We start from the raw sequence: 16,304 nt of genomic DNA on the forward strand, positions 1-16,304 counted from the left end.
GACCAGTTTATAAGCAGCATAACAGCAACCATAAAATAAGCTGACAAGAGGAACGATGTGATGCCTCTAATTATATAATCACTTTATTGTAATCCATGATAATCCTGCTTGGAATGTGTTCATTTTCTTTGGTACCTCTTCCTTGTGATAAAAATCAGACAAGACGGAAGCAACCAAGATTAACAAAACTGACAGCACTCCCAGTAAGGAACTTTTGTTGGTGGTGTTATCAGCACAGCCTCATGAAATTAATTGCTTTTGCATTTTATTGTTTAGTTCCCTGCTTTGAGCCCTGCCTTGTAGCGGCTGTTTCTGTGAGAGCATCAGATATGTCCCCTCCTTCCAAAAAATGGTACCCAAACAAAGCTTTCCCATCTGTACTGCAGGAGAGGTTTTCTTTTTTTCTTTTCCTTTCTCGTATTTTCTTTATTCTTTGGCATAGAGATGCTTGAAAGATTTTGGATAAACAATTCACACCTACAGTATTTCCTTTCAAATAACACTGTGTAAATATCTGAGTTCGTAGGATGCCGTCTTCTATTACAATGTACTTGTGGCTTTGAAGGTCTGAATTGTTTCAAGTTGAGACAATAAGACAGGCAGTTGTCTTTTCAATGACACTATTTGTATATTTTGATACTACTTACAAAGCTCTTTCATATACATCATTTCATTAAAGAAGTGTTCTCCAGTCTCTTAGGCTTAACTGTGTTTCATACTCTGCAGTTTGGGGATATCTCTTTCCTAAGATTTTACCTCAGTCATGAAACTGATAACACCTCCCACATAGTAAATGAGATTATAGTCAAGTCTTAACATGGGGTTTTAGATCCCTTAATTAAAATTATGTTAACAATGAGCAGAGTGGGATTTGTCATTTCTCCAAAGGATGCAGGGGATCAGCATAATACCACATGCTCAATTTTGTGAAGTATCTATTTAAGGGGATAAATAAATCATAAATAAGTTAGAGGGAAAAAAAAAAAACACACCACAGCCAGCTGTGTAACATTTATCTAATTCAGCTGTTAAGGATGTTTAAGAACTGGTTGGTATCCCTTTTTCTGCTTTCTTTCCTTCTATTTCTTTGCTCCTCCCACGTCTACCACAAGCATTTACTATTATCAAGGACCCAAAAACGCTACCAGACCAGTAACGCCTTCCTGCCAAACTCAAAGGCCCTTTCTGGGCTCCTGGGTGGCTCAGTTGGTTAAGCATCCAACTTCAGCTCAGGCCATGGCTTGTGGGTTCGAGCCCTGCATCGGGCTCTGTGCTGACAGCTCAGAACCTGGAGCCTGCTTCTGATTCTGTGTCTCCCCCTCTCACTGCCCCTCCCCTGCTCATGCTCTGTCTCTCTCAAGAATAAACATTAAAAAAAAAATCTAAAAATAAATTCAAAGGCCCTTTCTGTTTTCACTCTTCCATAGTAAACATTATGTTCTAGGCTCCTCTCTTTCATCCATAAATATATTCAATAAAATTGAGTTCCCAGTATGGGTCAAACACTGTTATGATAAAGAATACAAAGTCCTGCCTTATGGGCTATTTTCTAGTGAGGGGAAAAAAGAGATGTTAAGTAAATAAAAAGATAGCTATGTTAAGTTCTGTGAAGAAAAGAAACACGGGCAAGAGAAAGACAAGAGCCCAGGTACACCACACCTGAGCCCCGCTGCCTTTCCGGACCCTGGTGTTCTCACTCTGCATCCTCCACCTCTCCCCTCTACCACTTTTCCATACACATGCCGGGTACCCTCTTCTCTCAATGTCTTTGGTTTGTTTGCTGTTGATTTGCTTGTGCCTCCAACTTTTTTCTAGTTTTTCCTCAAACTTCCTTCAGTCGGGCCTTTCCTGCCAACTCTGTGAAAAACTGTACTCACCCTCGCCACGCCCAACACTGACACCTCCTACCCTTTCCTCTGTGTTACTGTTCTCCTTAGCACTTACCATTATCTACCCTGCCACACAGTTTACTTCTTTGTCTTGTCTGTGGTCTGACTGCCCCCACTAGAATGGAAGCGCTACGAGGATGGGGAGCATGGCCCATTATCTTCCTTCTGTATCCCCAATGTCTAGGAGAGTAACTGACACTCAGTATACTCACAGAATCAAAGAAAGTCTTGACAGTACATGCGTGTTGCTGGGGGAAGTGGAGTCCAGGCATTGCAAACAGCCAAGGAAAAGTCAGGGAAGCAAAAATGAGCTTAAGGAGTTGGCGGTCAAGGAAGGTCAGGGTGGCGACAGTGGAATGAATGAAGGGACAAGTGGTAAGGATGAGAATGCAAAGGAGGTCAGGCTAGGTCATCTAGGGCCTCGGAGGGCACAGCAAGAACACTGAATTCTGTTCTCAGTGTGAGCAGAAGCCACTGGAGGGTTCGGAGGAGGAGAATGACGTGATGTGACTTATCTTTTAAATGAAACAGTCGGATTTTTAGACAGTGGAGGCCAACAGAAGCAGTGAAATCATTGACAGGGCCATTGCTGTGGCCCTGACAGAGATGTTGGTGAATCAGTCAGGGTGGTGGCTATAGAGGAGGAAAGCACAGGGGGTCCATTCAAAGGCTGATTAGGCACAATTGGCTGAGAGGGGTGAGCACCCCCGTGTGAAAGGAGGAGAGAATTCAGGATACCTCCCAGGCTGTGGCCTGAGTAACTATGAATGGCGAGGCCATTCACTAAGATGGGGAAGCATAAGAAGTCCCTTGCAATTCCTTCTTCCCTTGATTTCTATAGCCTTCTGTGTCCCAAATCTCCTAGGACATGAATTTTTCTGTCTACACTTAATCCTTCAATGAACCTGTTAAAATTTCAGGGGGTTAAACTTTCACCCTTATGCAAACAATGGCCTGATCAGCATCATCAACCCTAACTTTTCATCTTTGCTCCAGTTATTTCCAACTGACTTCAGGGTGCCTGCACTGGAACATTTTGCTGAAACTTCAGATCTTTAGTCCCACATTTGCCCACTCAGATCCCCTGGTCAGCTCTTCTCTTCCTATTTGCAATAACATGTTGTTCCAGGCTGCCGTCTCAAAACTTCTGTCACTGTTTAGTCTCCCATGCTCCTCTCCAGTTTCTGCTCATTTTCCTTCCAAATGGTTCCATTTTCCTTGTCATCCTTATACTACAATCTTTAGGCAGCAGATGAGACTTGATTCTTTGGTCTTTAGTTTCTCCTTTGCCCAGTAGAGTACAGCAGCTTTATCACAACCCAGTTCATTTTTTTTTTTAATTTAAAAAAAAAGTTTACTTATTTTTGAGAGAGAGAGAGAGAAAGAAAGCATACATGGGAGGGGCAGAGAGAGAAGGAGACAGAGAATCCCAGGCAGACTCCATGCTATCAGCACAGAGCCTGATGTGGGGCTCGTACTCACAAACCATGAGATCATGACCCAAGCCGAAACCAAGAGTTTGGACGCTTCACTGACCGAGCCAGCCAGCCGGGCACCCCCGAATCAAGTTTTCTAAGTGAAATCTCCATGGTTAAATGTTCCCTCTCAAAAAGTACCCACAGATCCTGACTGGTTACTACCTCAAGTTCAAACTCTTTACCTGGCTTTCAAAGCCCTTCTCAATGTTATTCTAAGTTATCAGAACATAATGCCAGTACTTCTTAACAAACTCCCTCTGCTATAACCAGACGGCTGTCCTCAGAATTTTCTAGAAGCACCACATACACTTTTGCCTCCACACCTTGGCCACCTTTGCCCATGCAGTTCTATCTGGTGTGCCTTTCCCTCTTTCCCTCTTGTAAATGCTTCCCACCTTTCAAGACAAATGCAAGTCCTTCTCTTTCCTTTTTATTTACTCCAGCCCATACTGATTTCTTCCTTTCTCTGAGAAACTATGAATCATAATTACAGTTTCTATTATTATTAATAGCCAAGCATCTTATCTATGTAACCCATACAAGACTGGAATCTCGTAGCAGCCTTGATTCTTGCATGATACATCAGAGCAGAACCTGGGTCCATCTCCCAAAAACAAACCCATCTCTATGAAGCATTAATAAACATAGACTTTACTGAAGACTGTGTTCAGAAATGGAAGCAATGGTGATACACGGCAAAAATCAATTTCAAATCACCATGAAGCACCTCTATATCTATTTCCTCAACCGTTGCCTGCCTTCTCACCTCTCTCCCCACACTTTCCCCTCCAGCCTCTCCAATTCCAATTCCACAACACCAGGTTTTCAGCTTCGGGATTACCCTTTTCCTTCCCTCAACCCCTCACACACACCCCCTCTAGCTCTCCCTTTGCTTCCACAAAGTGATTTCATTCTCTCAATTTTCATTCTTTACTCCCATCTCCTGGCCCAACCAATTAAGGCTTGAATTTTCCCTCTTCATAAAATGGCTTTTAAAAATGTTTTTCATAACACAAATAACTATTTTCATTCTGTGCACAAATCATCACATTAATTCTCATAAAAACCTTGAAAGTAGATAGTATTATTATTCCCATTTTATAGACAAGAAAACAGAAGACCATAAGTTGATACAACTGACAAGCGGCAGGTAAGTTTGAATTTGAACCTGGGTCTGTCAGAGCACAGAGCCTGTCAACGTTCCGTAAAATAATGCTAACACGTGGTTTTGTAAAATTATCTTCCAATTTTCCTGCTCCTTTAGAGCAAGTATCATATATTTTTCACGCGTGTCTCTCAAAATCTCTAACATAGTACTGTTCAATACATTCGTCTTAACATTCATGGTTGCTGGCAGTCACTGGCACTTGAATATTCAGATTCATAAGTTGCTCAAGAGATTTTCCTTTAGGTCCGGCGCTGGCTGTCTCATATACTGACTCTGTGTCTGTTGCAAGTCTGCTGGTGAGTTGATGAATTATGCTGTGGAGAGTGAGCATAGACCATTTTTCCTCTGAAGCCCTCAGGGCAGCTCTGGTTTGTATCTCATAAAGGAGCTGGCTCCGCCTGTGAAATTTCTGATGCCGTTAGCAACAATCACAGCATTCTACAAGTTCATATAGAAGCAATGGTAACATCATCAACCAGGAAAACTAAGAAATGGCCTGTTTTTGAAAGTAAGGCAACTTCGATCATCTGAAATCATGTTTTTGCGATACCCGAGCAGTTTCCCATTAAAAAACAATTTCTATTAGGAGTTGGAAAAATGATACATATTTAGGGTGAATGCAGCTGATTTAGGGACTGGCTATGCAGGTTGTTTTTCTTCTCTCTCTACTTGCTTTGCGGCTGAGTCATCTTTTCACCTCATTGTCATATAGCACTGCTGACCAAACAGAGCGCTGTTAACTGTTATTTTTGGGGTGCCGTGGTTTGGTCTTGTTTGGCTGCCACAGAGGATAGACATAGACACTGGAAACTCATCAGCTATTCCAGATGTCCCCCAGATTTTGTGACATGCCACGGAGCCCCTGTCAGTGGCCCTAGGGATTCACAGCCAGTTGATGACTTTCCTGAGCTGGAATCAGCCTCTTTTGAAAGATGCCCCCAAATGCTAACCAGGTGTAACTGGTAAAGGACTTAGTTCTGAGACAGAAAGATGCTTCCACCCACTCATTCCTTTATTCATATATCTTTCTTTAGCCCCAGAGAGTGCCACATTCTGGGCTAGACAATAGAGGTTACTTCTTTCATAGCAAATACAGAGACTCCACTGCCAAACTCTTGAAATACATCTGTCAACGACGATCTGGCCAGTAAGTTTTCTAAAGTGTCTGCAGAAAATGAAATGAATCCATCTGCCAATCTGTGCTTGAGGACAGGTGCAAGCCAAAAATGACTGAAATGGCCACAGAGGACAAAAAGACTCAAGTCAGTCCAACCAAAATGGTGGTATTATTCCTGGTTATTAAATAGGCAGGTCTAGGGGGCACCTACGTGGCTCAGTTGGTTAAGTGTCAAACTCTTGATTGTAGCTCAGGTCATGATCTCACATTTTATGGGATAGAGCCCTGTGTCAGGCTCTGTGCTGACAGTGTGGAGCCTGCTTGGGATTCTCTCTCTCCGTCTCTCTCTCTGCTCCTCCCCCGCTGGCACCCCCTCTCCTCTTTCAAAATAAACTTATAAAATAAAGTAAAATAAAATAAAATAAAATAAAAATAGGCAGGTCTAACCTAACCTGAAATAACCACAACAAATGTTCTTTCACTGTCTGAGCAACCTAGCTTTGCTACTGATATTCAGAGCAGACACACAAAAAAATGATTATTATAAAATTTGGAAAAACAGCAAATACCAGTATTCAGGAAGGCGGTAAATGCTGCTTCATATTAGAGTCAGAAAATATGCATAATGTCAATTTGGAACACATACTCCACCAAGATGAATAAAAGCATAGACACGTGCAACAAAAAGTTGGTACTTTTATCACTCTGACTTGAGTGTCAGAAAATTATTCCCACTCAACTTCTCTTACTGTTGGCATTTGTAATTTTATTCCCCTGGTGTTACTGAATTTTGAAAGTTTCTTCAAACTGATCATTTCCTTTCCTGACAATCTGCTGGAGTTTGGCAGCCTAATTTTCCCAGTCACCTTTCAGAACAGACACCCTAGGACACCTAGTCTGTACAGTCTCTTCTTACATCTCATCTGCTATGATAACTTGAGACGGTGACCTCCTTGCTAGGATGCTTGGTAATCTAGTCCCACTGCTTTGCTTTTATTTTTATTGCTTCTGCTAAGCATAGGGTAGTTACAGCTGATCAGATGGCTTCATTTTGAAGGGCACTGGGATGGTATGGAGTTCAGATGCCAAAATTTTGCCTGGAGTAAAGCTGAACTGCCAATATATCACATAGCAAGGCACCAGAGTTTTTAATTGAACTTAGACAAACTTTTAATTACAATAGTACCGCAGGGCAATGTTCTGGTAAAGCAAAACTGTGGTAACCTTCACTCAGACATTGATTCCCCTGACAGAGGCTAGTGCATTATAAGAGGTCACCTAAAAGAATTTCTTCTTCCTCCCATCTGGGGTTAACTAGGAGATATTTTGAACCTTACACGTAGGATTCAAAATGCCTGAGACAGAAGGAGTTCAGAATATCCAGTATTCATCAAAAGAGAGGGCAGGGATGTATTTTGAGCATGGAAGATGAAAAATAATAGAATTCTCTGGAGGCCAAAGATCAGGCAATGCCAGCTCATGGAAGGGGTTGATGGCCAAGTTAGGACCACAACCACATTACTACAAGTGATAGCCCTGGACAAGGAAAAGATTCTCCTTTCCAGGAATCATCCCTGTGATGATGATCCTGATGATTACTATGTGACTCCGGGTTGACAGGAAAGATTAGAGTCAGGTCTTAAGCAGAAAAGATCTTTACTGGATAGGTCAGATTTAGGGTATATAAGGGGGGGAAATGTGCTAAAGGGAAGTTAGCTTAATGTGGGCAAGGAGGATGGATTGATTTTTTGAAATGAATTCAAGACTTTTGGCTGGAGAAGGCCCATCTATGGAACTTAGGAAACCTGTATAAGCCCAAATGCTAATTATTAATCAATGCAGTATTTATTTGTACCTAGAAATCCTCACCCCTGAGTAAAGTGTATTTGTGTACTCCAACCAACCTGTGTGGAATGGGCTGGGTGAACGGACATGGGGGACAGTATATGGATGACAAGTGGAGAAGTCATAAGGAGATGCAGTGAAGAAACTGAGAGTTCAAGCTGAACAGCTGGGGCTCAAGGTGATCACTTCCTGGCAGTGTAACTCTGAGCAAGTTTATTTTCCCCACCTCCAAGATGGGGATGAAAAGAGAACTTACCCCTCAGGTTAAAAAGAGAATTGGGTGAGATGATATATGTGAAGCACGGGGCCTCAATTTCATCATGGCCACAGAGAAAGAGGAAAGGCTAATCCCACTAAAACTAACATATCCAGGCACACACATAGCATAATTTCAGAAGAATACAGTCTTACAGGGTCAGAGATAATAAATCTGGATCACATTTGCTACCCTGAAGTGGTGGAGGGAACTGCAGCTGAGCTGATGAGCTCATGAAAAATAACAAAAGAAATTTGCTGCAGTGCAAACAGATAGCCCAACACGTATCATCCCCAAAGGTCCAATGGGGAGGCTACCTGGGCATTTTGGAGAGGTCTGAAATGTTCTTAAAAAACTCCTCATTATTTTCATGACACTTTTTTAATCTATAGAAAATGCATAGAGTTTTAACTGAATCCCAGTTGGAGACTTCCACAGTGCCAGATGACGTGCAAGGTCTTACCAAGAACACTCTCATTGCGTGGACTTTGAAAACGCATGGACTGCACTGGCTAACAGGCCAAGTATAAATTAATATCAACATGGGAAAAAAAGGCTACAGAGGCAACACCAGTGAACTACATGATCAGAAAAGCAACTGGAGATAAGGAAAACGAAACCCAAAGTGCCACACGAATGATTTGGGAGCATGTTAAATGTGAGACACAGTGTGGAACACAGAGACAAACATTAAAAATGACTAGAAAATGAGGATTATCTCAGTGAGAAAAGAAAACAAAAGAATATGTTTTCCTAAAAAACAGCTTCAATAGACCATAGGCCTTGAAGAGAAAGGAATATGAGGAGCATTCCATCAAGAATGAGGCAGAGGGGGGCGCCTGGGTGGCTCAGTCGGTTAACTGTCCGACTTCAGCTCAGGTCACGACCTCACAGACCGTGAGTTCAAGCCCCGCGTCAGGCTCTGGGCTGATAGCTCAGAGTCTGGAGCCTGCTTCCGGTTCTGTGTCTCCCTCTCTGTCTGCCCCTCCACCGTTCATGCTCTGTCTCTCTCTGTCTCAAAAGAAACGTAAATAAATAAATAAATAAATAAATAAATAAATAAATAAATAAATAAAAGAATGAGGCAGAAGGAGTGGAGGAAGAAGTCAGGTAAAAGGGTGAAACAGTGGTAAGGCTGAGTGCCACAGATGAGAGGTCTCGGGAAGACGAGGGATACCATGGCCGCAGTAACCAGCAATGTCAGATTCGACAGAGATCTGAAAAGCCATCAACATTCTCGCCATTTCAAAGTTGCACAACTGTCAGGAGGACAGCCAGAGTGAGGTGAGCCCAAAATTTGGAAGAGAGAAAAAGGAAGTACGTTAATATGAAAAAAATCCGTTCAAAAGGCAGACTGACAGACACAACCAAAGAAAGAATGTGCTTATCAGCATGGACCTGTTCTCCATACATTGTGAAGATACATTCCTAGGAGCACAGATAGACACAGGGCCTGGGTGCTGGGCTAGCGCCCTTTTAGCGTTAGTCACATTGGTAACATCGGCCCTGTCATGCATTTTAAGGGAGGTGGATATGGCAGCCTGTCTTAGCTGGAAGCCTTTTAAATATTCAGGCACATAACTCACCAGTAACTGTCAGCCTGTAATCGGCCAGCCCATGCAGATTGGCATAAAGGGTGAGAATGCATGGTGTAAGTCAGCATGTGCCTTCCAAGTGGACAGAGGCTGTGTTTATCTTACAAATGACCCAACTGCCATTATGCTCTTATACAACAGTCTCATGAGTTTGGATAATGAAAAATCATCCCTGTGAGATGGACCCTATTTGATGTACAGAACATATATTTCTGAGCCTATTACACTTGAAAATAAGGCCCAGGGCCCCAGTAACTTCACCAAAATAGTAAAACCACCTGATTGTGAGGGGGTGCGAAGTATTGTGTATGGTATCGAATTGTTCCTCTCTAAGTGATAACCTTTTGCAGCACTGTTAGCCCTCAGTGCCTTCCTTCTTTAAATTTTTTTTTCAACGTTTTTTATTTATTTTTGGGACAGAGAGAGACAGAGCATGAACGGGGGAGGGGCAGACAGAGAGGGAGACACAGAATCGGAAACAGGCTCCAGGCTCCGAGCCATCAGCCCAGAGCCTGACGCGGGGCTCGAACTCACAGACCGTGAGATTGTGACCTGGCTGAAATCAGACGCCCAACCGACTGTGCCACCCAGGCACCCCAGTGCCTTCCTTCTTTAAATGAGACAGGTACAGAGTCAGAATTAAAGCACGTGCACATATACACATACACATATAAGCACTACAAGTAGAAGATAACTGGGTATAAGCCCAGGGGTGAAGAAGAACCATTTTTTAATTTCTGAGTTTAAGAAAGTACAGACAGACAAATATTCAGAAGTAATTATGTCCTACTGAAATTCCTGCAACTACAGCCAAACAGAGAAATTAATGTGCATCTGTGGATAATGCATATTTATCCAAATTAATTAGACACACTGAGTTTGAGAACAGACTTCCTGCTAAAATCAATGGGGCACAAACAAATCCTAACACACACACACACACACACACACACACACACACAAGTAACACAAAACTTGAGAAATATTACATGAAAAGACAACAACAATTTTAATACAAATGTCAGACCTAATTTATGAAAAAGTACTTGCTAAAAGCTATATGCAAAGCCTAGGGAGGTGACAAAGCAATGGCCATGTGGAAAACATGCCAACCAGATTCTGGAAAGCAGGCTTTGACTAGTACTGCTCACAGGTGCAGCTACATCATGGTTTGCTTCAAAGAGGCGGTGTTATTTACAACACTAGTTGAGCTTTCTCTTCCTTTCTGGCCACTGATTAAATTTTGACCCTTTTCCTTTTGAAAACAGAGTAAAACCTTGGATTTCTAGTAACTTGGTCTGAAAGTGTTCTGCAAGATGAGCAAACATTTGTAATTAATTTTAACTTGATAAATGAGCAATGTCTTGCAACATGAGTAGTACGTGACACTGAACATCACATGATAACAACTGAGCCAATGGTTCTTCTCTCTCTCTCTCTTTCTCTCTCTCTCGTAGGATTATGGGTGATCATCTCCCATGCTCGGATTCTCAGTCTCAGGCCACAGTGTTTGGCAGAAATCAGCGATTTTTCAGAACGTTGGAAGGTGCCTGAAACAGGCACTAATGTATTTTTTTTTGTCAATTCAAAGCACCTATGGACAGTCCTTTGTTTTTCCATACAAGAGTAAGCTTAGGAAAGCTTTGCTTCAATCTAGGTCAGGCTGCCTGCAGATATAGACCCTTTCCTCTGCTGCCTTATTGCCAGTTACATTAAATACAGTATATGGCACGAGTGTATTATACTGTACTGTAGTCAGCATCGTGCGAGGGTATACAATGGCCCCCCATGCATCAATAGGTTGAAAAGAAAGGCGGTAAGAAGGAGATGATTACAGTGGAAGTTAAGAAGGAAATCATCGAGAAGTACAAATGAGGTGCAAGTGGCTGAAATTGAAAGATTTTATAAGAAGTCTACGTCTGCATCTTTTCCAGTGAGATTAGGGAAGTGTGTAAAATGTGGGAAACAGTGCAAAATTTTATAGAAAAGCACTACCTGAAAAAGGCTGTAGCAGTGCAAGTGATGAATCTATTTAATGACAATGCAATGTCACATTTCCACAAAATCATCAAAAGGAGGCAAAAGCAAGTGTCATTGGATAAGTTCCTTGTTAAAGTTGCAGGAAAAGAAAAAGATTCCATTGAGCCAATAGACAGCAGTGATTCCGTCAGTGATAGTGAAAGCTGTCCTACACAATAACCCTCCTCTCTCGTCTCCCTCACACCAGCCACAAAAATTTTCAAAGGTAAGTGCAGGTTAATTTGTTTACTTTTCTTTGCATTTTGTATTTTCTTTATTATTTTGTATTATATTACAATATTGTAATCATTTTTATATGAGTATTTTTGAAGTGTGGAATGAATCAACTGAGTTTCCATTGTTTCTTATGGGGAAATATGTTTTGATATGCAAGTGTTTTGGATTACAAGAATGTTTCCCAAACAAATTATGTTCACAACCAAGGTTCTACTGTACTTTGGTGTTCCCTTTCTTCGGAACCTGGATTTAGTTGTTCCTTTTTGTCGATATAAAGGTTTTTCCTGCACCCTTTCACAAATCACATCCTTCAGATGGCTTCTTCAAACAATGATAGTTTATTGATGAAGTGATGTGATGCCTGAGAGTAAGGGGGTAGGTAAGGGATGTGGATGAGACAAGACTGGCCATGAGTGGGTCACTGCAGAGCTGGGAAATGGGCACACAGGAGCTGACTGTAGTATGTCTGAAATTTTCTATAATGAAAAAATTTTTAAATAAAACCTCCATTATTGTTATACCATGTCCTTTCTGACGATGATTTTCTGCTGATGGGCACAGAAATTAGGCTGAAGTCCGAAAACCCATGTTCCTTATTGGCTCACTGGCAAATAAAACTTAATCCACAATTCCAAATAGCATTTTGAGATATCTTACCTAAAGACAGATATGATGAGGCCAGTCCCCTTTCTAAATACTCTCTCTTATATTATCATGTCAACAAATAGCAAATATCTAGGTGACTACAGTTATTCTTAAAGTTTAGCTATAAGCTTCTTGGTGATCAAGGTAAAAAGAGAACTATAGTGAGTAATAAAATTCATATTCTGATAAAAGGAAGCACTGAACGGATTTTTTCCTGACGTTAAATTCTAATGTCTAAATGAACTCTTAAATTATAGTACAAAGAACACTAGGTAACAAAAGGGATGTCTTTAACATAGCTTCACAGATGAAGTATTCCTCATAAGGCCAGTCTTTGGGTCAATTCTTCCTAAATACCAAAGGCTTTCTTTCATTCTTGGCTCAGTAAGGCAAAGCAACTCTGCTGGGATCTACAGTATAGTCAGATCCATAGCTCTTTGATGATGACTGAAGTTAGAATCAGGGATACATAATCTAGGGGAATAAACAGAAATATATCTGCATTTCTTGAACAGACTTTTCTAGGGCTTTTCCCAGTGGCCTAGTGTAAGTCAGTTTAGAATTATACTTTCTGGCGAGGATCTATAATATGAATTACAGAAAGGGTCATATGCTTTGGATTTGGGCATGCAGGTTTCAGGATGACCTTCAAGTTATGTATATAATTTATATGAATTTATACACTACTAAAGCTTTTTCACCTTGACAACTAAAACAAAAAGCATCATGGACTAATGGTCTGGAGGTACGATCCCAGTTACATTTTCACGAGTTCAGGTAGCCTTGGGTTTGTAACTAACTTTTCTGAGTCTTGTTTCTTCACCTAAAAACTAGGTTATTCGATTAAATGTTCCAGCTACTTTGAGGTACTAATATAACATGCTTCTTGGATTCCTCTAACCTTCATGAATGGGAATAAATATCAAGGTGTCACTTAGTCGGTAAAATTTATCTCACCAGGATTATATCTGGATCGCTGTTGCTGGTTTCAACTTCGGTCAAAGCCTTATATTCTGGCACAAGATTTTCACTCTGCTTCCTACTCATCTCCCTAGAAGAGACCTATGGCAGGATATCAACAAAAAATACATGAGAGTTAGCAGCAATCACTGGTACACATTAAATCACCTTTATTCAGCTTCTGTTAATTTCTGCACAGAAGCAAACTTCTGTAGGATAAATAGGACATTCAATATCTGATATTTGCCCTCAAGAAGTATATGATGTAAGTAAGTACTTACAAAAGTTAAATGACAATATACAATAAAGTAAAACTATCATAAGGCAGATTAAGCACAAAATGAGTGCTGTAGACTATGGGGATCAACAGTGAATCAAAGGGCTTGTAGTAGTTTGCAAACAATCTCCCTGAATTATTGCCCATACACTGAATAAATAATGTCTCATATGGATATACACATTGTTCTTAAAATTTATGTAGATGTTGCTGGGGGGACATAAGATATCATTCATTTCAAAATATCTATGATGGCTTTCTCTTATGTAGTTCTTTTATTTTATTTTATTTTATTTTATTTTATTTTATTTTATTATTTTATTTGAGAGTGAGAGAGACAGAGGGAGGGCAAGTGAGAGAGCAGGGGAAGGGCATAGAGAAAGGGGGACAGACGATGTGAAGCAGGCTCCTCACTGACAGCAGCGAGCCCTATGCAGGGCTCAGACTCACGAACTACAAGATCATGACCTGAGCCAAAGTTACACACTCAGTCAACTGAACCACCCAGGTGCCCCTTTATATAGTTCTTAACCAACAGATCCTAGGCATGTCTAGTATTATGTGAGATGTCTGCGGTAATTTCTTGAAAAGATATCCTCATACTTAAAAAGGTGGGAAAACAGCTGATATGAAACATTTATGATACAGGGAAAGGTCTCCTTTGATTGGCATGGCTAAAGGTAGACTCTCAGCTTCTCGAGAGCAAGAACTGTGTCAGTCTCTGAGTTCTAAGCACCTGGCCCAGCATAAATGCTTAGTATATGTTTGCTCAGTGAATTAACAAAGGACATCGAGAGAAAATTAAAAGGAATTAAAAGATGCAGATGTAGGAAACAATAAGAGTATTATTTTTATTGGGACCCTTGCTTTCAGGAAATGGGGGACAAAGTTGTTTAGCATAAAGGAAGGGGCAACTTCTGAGAAATACAAGACTGTGATAAAAACCATTCTCTAGGAAGAACAATTAATTAATTACCTCTGTTAATAAAGCTGAACTGTGGTACATTTAAGCTAAAACATTAGCTAATGCGAGAGCCATTCTTATCAAGCTTTTGGGAAACATTACAAGATTTACATGGAGCATATCTGCCTTCTTAATTCCATTTACTTAGGCTAATGTTAAAATTAATTACACTTCCTGCACTTCCTCTGGTAGTGGTAATGCTCAGTGTATTTACTGGACAGGATGTTAGAAGTTTATTGGAAATAACCCTCAACTGATTGAAAGTTGTTTCAACTGCACTTTAAAATTTGGTTAAATTCATTTTTCAAATGTTTATAGAGAATTCCACAGTCTCCTCATCTATCTTCTTCAATTCTTAATCTAGACTTCAAATATTTTAAGAGAATGAGCTACCCAAAAATGGAATGAGAAAGGCTACCTTGGGAGGTAATAAGTTTCTGTCACTAAAGATTTTCTAAGAGTCTATACACCATTTGCCAAAGATTTTACAAAAGAATGTGTGAGATATTTTTGCAGCACAACAATTATTCAGAATAATTCCTTTTGAAAGAACCATGCTGAAAATATCTTGTCTCCTACAGTGCTGAACACAGTATCTTTACACAGGGTGAAGTTCGGTGGATATTTGCTGATCAAATCAGTTTATTGCTTCCAGTGTCTATGGCAATTTATTTGAATATTTTCTCTGGTGGCCCATCTCTACTCTTTAAGGGTAAATTTAATTTTAGGGAAGACTAAAAAGGCATTAGAAATCAAATTTGATGAAGAAGGCAGATAACCTAGGCAATGAATTTCCGCTAACAAAAGATTTTAACCGGTAGTGAGATATTGTCTGTAACCGCTTAGCACTGAATCTGGCACAGGTGAATGCCCACTCAGTTGGAGGTATTCTTATTATTATAAGCTGAATCTAAGAGCAAGTTCTCAAAATGGAATTAAGCTAGAGTAACACTCTAAGAATAAAAGTGTAGTGAGTCTTTTAAAAGAAGCAAACTCACTTGGGAATTACGTGGTGGTTCATTTGTTAAAAAATCAGTCTCAACACTTAATTGTATTATCGACATTACATCCTATTTTTCAGAATCTCAACTAGAGGGGTAACTACCGATTATGAAATAAAGCTAAGCATTTTTGCTATAAAGGCACTGAATGCAAAATCCTCAAGGTTACAGGCTTATCCTATATGCATAGTCTCTCTTAAATACAGATTTTAAATCCTTTTCCCATCCAGGCAGTTTCTGGGGTCCTTCAGTTGGTTGAACTCTCCACACACTGTGCTGATGTGCTGATATTTGCCACCTGACTTTTCCTCCAAAAGAGAATAGAGAAGAAAAAATAGAAATTGGGACCCTGTCCTGGAAAGTCAGATGACAATGTATATGCTATAATTAGAGAGCTTTAAAAATGTGAAAATGAAGCAAAACTTTTACCCAATGCTGTTTCCAGAATAAGTGAATTACTATACATTTTGTGACTAAGAAAAGAAAAACAAACACCTGAGATCTCTTGGCTAGTCTGATATTTTCTGGCAGGGCTGCTGGACGTCTCTGCTGTTGAGGTTTTGCTTTCTTCTGCATAGACTTCTTCATAATGTTAGCTTCTGCAATGTACTCCACCTCAGAGTCTGTCCCTTCTGTGTTTTTTTTCTGGCCTCTGTGGCTGACAGAAAGCTCAAAGGACGCAAGAGACTCCTGCTTCAAGTCCTGGCCCCAAGGCCTGACTTTCTCAGTTTTTGTATTTTCCTTGAATAACAAAGAACATGTTTTCATTATTTGGTAGCTATCTTATTTTTAATTAATTGTCATCTTCCTCAAAACCTTATGAAATGAGGTGATACTTATTACTAATAAACAC

At 40.4% G+C, this 16,304-nt stretch overlaps 1 protein-coding gene across 1 annotated transcript in view; it reads right to left on the reverse strand.

Moving 5' to 3' along the window:
* Positions 1–16,304, reverse strand: part of MORC1 (MORC family CW-type zinc finger 1) — a 162,162-nt gene that overhangs the window by 23,888 nt on the left and 121,970 nt on the right. The window contains exons 19-20 of the mRNA XM_060640085.3: positions 15,947–16,192; positions 13,207–13,311 (exon numbers count right to left, since the gene is read on the reverse strand). Of these exons, the coding sequence (XP_060496068.1) occupies positions 13,207–13,311; positions 15,947–16,192 (351 nt within the window). The remainder of the gene's footprint in view (positions 1–13,206; positions 13,312–15,946; positions 16,193–16,304) is intronic.

Source organism: Panthera onca, chromosome C2, assembly GCF_046562875.1.
Source record: "Panthera onca isolate mPanOnc1 chromosome C2, mPanOnc1 haplotype 2, whole genome shotgun sequence".
Lineage (NCBI taxonomy): Eukaryota > Metazoa > Chordata > Mammalia > Carnivora > Felidae > Panthera > Panthera onca.